The 8,841-nt window shown below is 46.1% G+C and overlaps 1 protein-coding gene across 1 annotated transcript; it reads right to left on the bottom strand.

The window, feature by feature from the left end:
- Positions 1 to 1,263: 1,263 nt before the first annotated feature.
- Positions 1,264 to 7,290, bottom strand: LOC144108400 (uncharacterized). The gene is made up of 6 exons (XM_077641646.1): positions 7,265 to 7,290; positions 5,971 to 6,118; positions 4,902 to 4,963; positions 3,609 to 3,756; positions 2,534 to 2,595; positions 1,264 to 1,272 (listed from the first exon to the last, which is right to left on the bottom strand). The coding sequence occupies exons 1-6, from the start codon at positions 7,271 to 7,273 to the stop codon at positions 1,264 to 1,266; spliced, it is 438 nt and encodes a 145-aa protein (XP_077497772.1). The 5' UTR covers positions 7,274 to 7,290.
- Positions 7,291 to 8,841: the final 1,551 nt, after the last annotated feature.

Raw genomic sequence — 8,841 nt, 5'->3', positions numbered from 1 at the left:
GCAATTTTTCCCTTTCACAAAAGAATGGCACGTATTTCAGCATAATCTGTCCCCATGAAAATAACTCACGTAGAATGCACTTGCAAATATTTCACAGAATGACAATGCAAGATGTGTAGTGCAATTACAGCCCAGGTTTTTCGAACGTTGTCTATAAGAGCCTTCATAACCTCAGTCTCAGTGTTCTGCGCATTGGCCGGGCAAGCTTACCGGCCAGGTGCAGCCGCCATTTTCGATGCAGTCCACCTTGACTCCGTGATACGGGCCGAAGTGCAGTCCCTTGGGCAGCGCCTTCAATGTGAACACTCCCAGCGGGACACCCTTGACTGTGGACTCGCCCGAGACCCGCAACTCGAGCATGTTCTTACTGATGAGACTGGCGTCTTCCGATATCACCTACGTATATTATTCCGCCGTGCTCACCAGGCGCTGTACAGTAAACAGTGGGCTCACATACACATCAAATTTTGCAGCATGCGCTGTTAATGCTAGGATTGCAGTGTTTCGCGCCGTAATCACGGTCTTCATCCCGGCGCGTGTTTGAGATTAAGTGACCTGCAGCCAACCTTTAAGAAACGTGCTCGAGAAATTGGGTTGACTCAAGCAGCACGCCAGAAGAGCGAATATGGCGTTTGTGAAGTGCACTGCGTATAGAACCGGCTGTAGCTTGTACCCACCAAAGAGGCACGAAACCGTGTACATGGCATGGTCAATAAGTGATATGTAACACATAAAATGGCGGGCACTATGATTTGGTGGACGATTTGGCACCCATGTGAGATAATGCAATTGTGGAAAGAGTATCGCGTTCAAGCAGGTATCGCCAGGTGTTTGAAATAAACTCGACTTTTTTTTTAATTTCTTTGGGCTCTTTTACTTCACCGACTTACATCATAAGATTTACTTTTTAATCCGATTTACATTATGCATATTGTGAAATGGCAATCAAATGCATTCGAACTTCTTTAAAGCAAAACTGCTTATATCAAAATAACGAATATAACGAAGTAATGAACATTCCCTTTGGAAGTTCGGTCAACACGGGCTGCTATAAAGTAACTATGGCTATAACGAAGTAACCGCTGGGCCCCTTCAACTTTCTTACAACAAGGTTTAACTGTATGCCTTAAGAAAACGTTTTACTACCGTGAGAAATTGAGGCAACGGATTAGAGTTTTTCCGAATTCTGCGAGAGCTATATTTGGTAAATGCAAATACATTATTGCCAGTTAGGATAGGGAACGAATGAAACTCTGGGGACGCTTAGGCCACCTGTAAAGCTTTAAAGCCACAGCTTATACTGCAACTTATTCGAGTGTTTGCGTCAGTTTCTTTGAAATTATGAGTTCATCAAGCGCCATATTTGGAGTGCTGGCTGCTGCAGCCGTGCTCACAACATGGTGGGCACAATGCGATAACGTCACAACGTCATGTCACGTGGCCATATGTCTGCCAATCAACGATTTTATGACGACGGTGACAGATTCTACTCCTTACGTAAGTACTATGCCCTCGCATTGATATTTTTTATTTACAAATACCTTACAGGCCTCCAGAAAGGCATTGCGTAAGGGGGTCAAATAGAGATGTTTGGACAAAACAGCTTAGAAAAACGTAGTGAAGTACAGCAAAACCCCAAAAAACAGGTGAGATACGATATCCCAGTTCACAAAAAGTAATCAAGTAAAAACAACGATGCACCATGTAACAAAAATATGGGAAATGCACAAAAAGTTATACAAAGGCAAAAGAAAGTATATCAGGAATACATGAGGAAAGCTGCGCATCAACAGAACCAAAGAGGCAATAGTCTCAAGCAGCTGAAAATGAAGTTACATGAATCATGACTATGTAAATGGCGCACTAAGCGTTATCAATGAAATGCTTGTGTAGATGTTTGCGAAAGATGTCATGATTACCCTGCAGGGCAATGCAGTCCGGAAGACCGTTTCAGAGACGAATGGCACGCGGGAGGGATGAGAAGTTGAAAGCATGTGTGTTGCCATAAATGCGGCCATAGCTGTAGTTATTATGTAATCTATGTGATAAGTGGGAGGGACGTCGTAGATGTGTTGGCGGTGAATCGGTGGCATGGACATATTTGTGAAAGATAGATAAAAGGGCAATGTCACGGCGAATTTGCAACGGGTGGAGGGATATTTCGACCTTTAGTTGGGATACACAGAACTGATAGCTGTAATTTTGCGAAATGAAACGACAAGCCCTATTCTGGACAGCTTCCTACTTCTCCATTAGATATTTTTGTGGAGGTGACCAAATGGAAGAAGCGTACTCTATCTGCGGTCTGATAAAAGTAATGTATGCTTGCTTACGCACGTGAGGGGTAGTGAATTTCAGGTTACGGCCGCATATACTCCTTCAATTAACGAATGCAATCATCCACGGTGCAGTGCCAGTGCTTTACCGCTTGATTAGTTCATTCTGGGCCGCGATTGCAACGTTTAATAATAGAGAACACCTGCCGAAGCACACCAAGAAAGGTATTTTATACGTCCATGTATGCTTCACCTACCTCCCTCTCCACGTCGGCGAGTGCTGTGTCAGCACTCGCAACCGTTCCGCTTCCGTCGCAAGCTGGAAGACAGGATTTCAGGCATATTTTAGATGGTTAAAAATCGCAAGTGTAGCAGTTGTGTTGGTGAATGACTTATCATGGCAGTAAAAAGGGCGGATCGCTCTAAAGAAACGCTTTTAAAATCACACTATTGCATTACTGAAGCAGCCGCAAATAAATATGGAGCTCGAAAATCCAGAAATTTCACTACTGACAGCTTAATTTTACTAGAAGCGGGTCCGAGGAGAATAACTTTGGTGAAGGCGCGTGACTAAACACATGACTAAAGTTGCGGGGAAACGTATATACTGCCGGCCTCAAAAGTTTCCTGCATGCGGGTTCTCAGAAAAAAATACTGTTGCACCACCTCGTGACACAACCGTCCAGTATCAGTTAATAATGCGTGATGAGTTAATAACGCGTTTCCACACGCTTTCAGCCAATTCACGCGTTTAGCGTACGTCACTAGATCCAAATAAAGTTTCCCCGCATAGCCGCAACGCGTAACCTGCAAACTTTTGTGGCAGATAGTGCAAGCTCGACGCGCTAATACAAGCCGAATGACCGACAAGGCATGCTACAAAAATAGTGTTTTTTTAGAACAGATACATGCACCCCATAAGCGTCTGCCGCCGATATCAAAAACTTCTAGCCACGTAGCAAAAATATTCTTTATACTGAAAGCAACCTTTAGTCGTTTTGCAGATAAAAACGAGCATCCCGACCCCAACCCCGCCCACACCTATAAAGTGTGTCAGGAACGTCGGTGACTTGATATGCGGTCGCCGCTGCAGAGGAAAGGAATTCCCTTCAATGTGAGTATGTCACAAGGGACATCCCTTACCCCTTACTCAGCAAAGGCGGGCGCGAAAAGAACGAATTCCTGTTCCTCATTACGTATCATAGAGGAGCGAAGTAAGCAGCTAGAGGCCTTTGCATATTCCTTCTAATTACTGCGGTATCAATAACTATATCCACTCCTCCATGCAGGCCCCAGTTCAAGTCTCATGTAAGTCGGCAATCGAACACTCACGGTTTTCGTCGTGCTGCTCTTCCTGAGAGGATGGCTCTTCGGGCAGGTTCTGACCGCCGCTCTCAAGAGCCTCCCAATGGCCCGGAAGCGCATCGGGGGAACTCGAAGGAGGGCTTTCTCTGTGAGTCTCCCGAAAGGCGTCGATTGCCTACGTTAGGCGGGCATGCAGAGAGCGGCAAGAAGTAATGTTTGCATTCAAGTGACCAGGGAAGGCGATCGCTGGTAGCTGTAGGATTACGGGGCAGCGAGGTTTAAAAGTTGCTGTTAGAAGATGTTGGGCTTGTCAGTTCATAGTTAATGGCAAAAAAACTGTACGAAGAAGATCGGACAAAAGGAGAGGGCTTTGTCCATATTTGTGCCTATTTTCCTCCCACCGTCTTCGCACACTTTATTTGGCAAACAAAGTTGAAGCCTCTGCATCAAGGTGAATCAAGTTCCTAGAAGCTAAATTGTTTGCCCTGCTTCAGAAACCGCTTCGTACATGTAGGGTGTTGCCCAGAGCTTGTACGGGTAACATAGAATGGTTATGGTTCGGGCTAGTGGGTTATTCAGATGAGGTTCTATAGAGCAAAACCATGAAGGAACAAGATACAAGCATTTGTGTCCCCTCCCTGTGTTGTTTCGCGATGTCAGGCATCTCCCAGCCGTCTTTCAATTCTCACCGCGCTAATGGTCCCAAAAGGAAACATTTCGCTGCGCTCGTCAATGGTGAATTCCTTGCAGTCAGGCATATGAGTGACGAATGCGCAATATCGCATTATTGAATTCTGGGAGGAGACCTATACTGAGTAATTGCAAATACAGTTTTGCGAGCAAAAATAGGGGGAACAATGAAACTACGGGGACGCTTAAGCCACCTTTAAAGTTGATAGCGATAATAATAAATCTCAAATTTTCCACAGTTTTTGCTGCAATTTCGGCGCGTGTTTAGGTCAGTTTGGTTGAAATTCACGGTGCACCAACTGCCATGTTCGGACTGCTAGGTGCAGATAGCTGTGCTGACAACGTGGTGGGCAAGTTGCGACGACGTCACAAAGTCTCTCTTGGCTAAACACCAAATTTTATGACATCTATGGCGGATTCTGCTCCTTACGTGAATACTAATACAATCGCATTGATATTTGGCAGCATATATTCTTTTAGTTAAGGAATGCCATCATCCGCCATACAGTGCCAGTGCTTTTCTGCTTGGTTAGTTCATCCTGGGCCCCGACTGCGCCTTTTATAATTAGAGAACACCTGCTAAAGTGCCCCGAGAAAGGTATGGGAAACATCGGTGCATGCTTCACTTACCTCCCTCTCCGCTTCTCCCAATGCTGAGTAAACACGCGCAAACGTTCCGCTTCCGTCGATAGCTGGAAGACAGGATTTCAGGCGTATTTTTAGATGGATAAAGGTCACAAGCGTAGCAGCTGTGTTGGTGAATGGCTTATCGTGGCACTAGAAAGGCCAGATATCTCCAAAAATGTGTGTTAAAATCACACTATTGCATTACTGAAGCGGCGCCGAATAAATATGCAGCTCTAAAACCGCGACATTCACTGCAGACAGCGAAATTTAACAGGATGCGGTTGCGAGGAAAAGAATACTTTGGTGAAGGCGCGTGACCCAAAGATATGAGTTAAATAGTAGGGAAAAGTGTGGGAATACTGTCGGCTTCAAGCGTTTTCAGCATGCGTGTGCTCGGGTAAAAAAAGTTAATGTTGCGCCACCTCACGACCGCGCCGTCCAGTATCACCTAAGAACGCGTGATCGTTTCCACACACATTCATACCTTTTACGTGATTAGCGTACATCGCTAGACACAAATAAATTTTCCCGTATAGCCGCAACCCGTAACATGCAACCTTTTGTTGCCAATAGTACTTGGTACATCCGCTGATACGAGCTGAAGAAGATACAAGACATGCAAAAAATAGTTTTTTTCGAAGAGATGCCTGCATCCCTTAAACGTCTGCCACCGATATCAAAATGTTCAAGCTACGCACGAGGAACATTCTTCATACTGAAATCTGGCTTCTGTCCCTTTGCAGAGAAATACGAGCATCGCCCCGTCCCCGTCCACACCATTAAAGTGTGTTGAGGAACGTCTGTTACGTGATGTGCGGTCGCCGCTGCAGCGCGACGGAAATCCCTCCAATGTGAGTACGTCACAAGGGACATCCTTTACCCCTTCATCAGCAAAGGCGTGCGTGAAAAGAACGAATACTGGTTCCTCATTACGTATCAGAGATGAGCGAAGTAAGCAGCTAGCAGCATTTGCACATTCTTTCTTCTAATTACTGAGGAATGAATAACTATATCTACTCCTCCATGCAGGCCTCTGTTCAAGTCTCATGTCAATCGCGAATCGCACACTTACGGTTTTCGTCGTGCTGCTCTCCTTGAGAGGATGGCTCTTCGGGCAGGTCCTGACCACTGCTCACAAGAGCCTCCCAGTGGTCCCGAAGCGCATCGGGGGAACTCGAAGGAGGGCTTCCTCTGTGATTCTCCCGAAAGGCGTCTTTTGCCTACGTTAGACGCGCATGCAGAGAGTGGCGAGAAGTAATGTTTTCTTTCAAGAGACCAGAGAAGGCGATAACTGGTAGCTGTAGGTTTACGGAGCAGCGTGGTTTAAAATTTGCTCTTAGACTGTTGGGCTGCTGGTTTCATAGTGATTTCTAAAAAACTGCGTGAAGACGATGGTACAAGGAGTGAGAGGTGCGTCCGTCTTTGTGCTGCTTTTCGTCCCGCCGCCTTCGCACAGTTTTTCTGGCAAAGTTGCAGCCTCTGCCTCAAGGTGAACCGAGATCTGGGATATAAAATGATTTGCCCTGCTTCAGAAACCGTTTCCTACGTGTAGCGTGATACGCAGAGGTTCTACGTGTGACAGAGAAGGGTTATGATTCAGGTTAGTGGGTAATTCACATTTGATTTCATAGTGCAAATCCTTGAAAGAACAAGGCACATGCATTTGTGCCGTCTCTCTTCGTGGTTTTGCGATGTCATCCATCTCGCAGCCATCATTCGATTCCCACCGCGCTAAAGGTTCCGATAGGAAACATTTTGCTGCTCTTGTCAGTGGTGAATTTCTTGCAGTCAAGCATAGCAGGGACGAATCCGCAATATAGTATTATCGAATTCTGCGAGGAGACCTACATTCAGTAATTGCAGAGATACTTTTGCCATTTAGAATAGGGGTAAGAAAAAAAGTATGCGGGCGCTGAAGCCACCTTTAAAGTGGGATGCGATATGATTAAATTGCGCATTTGCCACAGTTTCTGCTGCAACATCTGTGCGTAATTGCGTCATTTTTTTTGAAATTGTCGGTGCACCAACCAGCATATTCGGACTGCTAGGTGTCGATAGCTGTGCTATCAACGTGTTGGGCCCGTTGCGCTAACGTCGCAAGGTCACGTGACCTATCTCGGCTACACAACGAATTTAATGACATCTATGGCGGATTCCGCTCCTTACCTAAACACTAATGCCCTCGGATTGATATATGGGTGCATATACTCCTTCAATTATCTAATGCTGTCATCCGCCATGCGTTGCCAGTGCCCTACTTCTTGGTGAGTTCATTCTGGGCCGCGATTGCGCCTTTTAGAAGTGGAGACCACCTGTCAAAGCACTCCAAGAAAAGTATCGTAAACGTCCATATTTGCTTCACTTACCTTCCTCATCACGTCTTCCAATGCTGTGGCAGCATGCGCAAATATTCCTCGTCTCTCGTAAGCTGGAAAAAAAGATTTCAGGCATATTGTTTATGCTTAAAGATCGCAAGAGTCGCCGCTTTGTTGATTACTCATCGTGGCGTTAAAAGTGCCAGATCTCTCTAAAAAATACTGTTAAAATCAGAATATTGTATCAATGAAGCAGCGGAAAATAAACATGCAGCTTGAAAATCCCAAAATTCACTATATACAGTGAAAATCTGCAGGATGCGTGTGTGAGGAAAATTATGGTTTTGAGAAAGGTGTACGTATACCGTCGGCCACAAGAGTTTTCGGCATGCATGTGCCCAGAAAAAAATATAGCAGTGACTTATCACAGCTATGCCACGATATACATAGCCAGAGCTGCAGTTACCCCCTGGGTACGCATGATGTCTAGCTTGTTGTTGTGATTGTAATGTTAAGGAATAAATAAGTATTCGGTAAAACACAGTGTTTATTTATTTATTGTTTTGCCAAATATAAACACTGCCTATGATTGGTAAAGTAACACGCAGTTGTCTCAATGCTGCCTACACAATATTTAGAATGGTTGGTTTCTCTCAGGTACACATGGTCGATGGTAGTTCCGCACTGTGTAGTCGGAATGCGAGGATCGCAAGCTTATTTAAAAGCAAACTTCTATTTTATGTATCGACTAAGGGAATCTTGTCCTGAATAGAAATCACCACACCGAGTCGTATCACCTCATATTTTATGCACAAAGCCGCATCCACACGGCCCCACGTGCGACCATGGTGGCGGCCGAGCTCTGACGTCATGCGCCTCACACCAGCTGCCCTGCTACGCTTGCCGCGCATGCGCATTCACGCGCGGCGCCAGCGGTCCTAGTCGGGCGGGCGCGGCTTCTCGCGCAGCGGCGGCGGCGAACTCTGACTTAATGCGCCACGCTCTTCCTGCTCCTCTCCAGTTTCGCTAATGCGCACTGACGGCCTCCCCTGATTATGGCGAAATGCTCGACTTGGTAGCGTAGTATAGCTCTCGCTACAAAATTACTGTTCCGCCGCCGAACGACGCTGCTGCCCAGTATTATCTAATGACGCGTGATCGTTTCCAGGCAGATTCAGACGTTTCACGCGATGAGCGTACGTCGCTAGATCCAAATAATTTTTTGCCGCATAGCCGTAACCCGTAACCAGATACTTTTTGTGGCCGATGGTAGAAGCTCCATCCGCTGATGCGAGCGGAATGAGTGGCAATTGTTTCTACAAAAATCTGATTATTTTTTTAAAACACGTGCATCCCGTAAACGTCTGCCGTCGATATCACAACGTTCTAGCCACGTACGAGGATCGTTCTCAATGCTGAAAGGAACATTTCGTCGCTTTGCAGAGAGAAGCGGGTATCCCGCCCCCCCGACCCCGACCACACTACTAAAGTGTGTCTGTCATCGGGGCAACGGTTAGGAACGTGGGTCAGGTGATGCGCGGTCGCCGCTACATGGGGAGGGAATTCCTTCCGACGTGATTACGTCACAGACGGCATCCTTCATCAGTTTCCACAGCTGAAGCGTAAGT

Source organism: Amblyomma americanum, chromosome 10 (assembly GCF_052857255.1).
Source record: "Amblyomma americanum isolate KBUSLIRL-KWMA chromosome 10, ASM5285725v1, whole genome shotgun sequence".
Classification (NCBI taxonomy): Eukaryota; Metazoa; Arthropoda; class Arachnida; order Ixodida; family Ixodidae; genus Amblyomma; species Amblyomma americanum.
This window is presented reverse-complemented; position numbering and strand designations above follow the sequence as displayed.

What these genes read in the sequence shown, in the direction of transcription:
- LOC144108400 (XM_077641646.1), bottom strand. An exon ending in AGAGCAGCACGACGAAAACC is followed by an intron (nt 4,964 to 5,970) that starts GTAAGTGTGCGA and finishes CCTGTCTTCCAG; the next exon opens with CTATCGACGGAAGCGGAACG. An exon ending in AGAGCAGCACGACGAAAACC is followed by an intron (nt 2,596 to 3,608) that starts GTGAGTGTTCGA and finishes CCTGTCTTCCAG; the next exon opens with CTTGCGACGGAAGCGGAACG.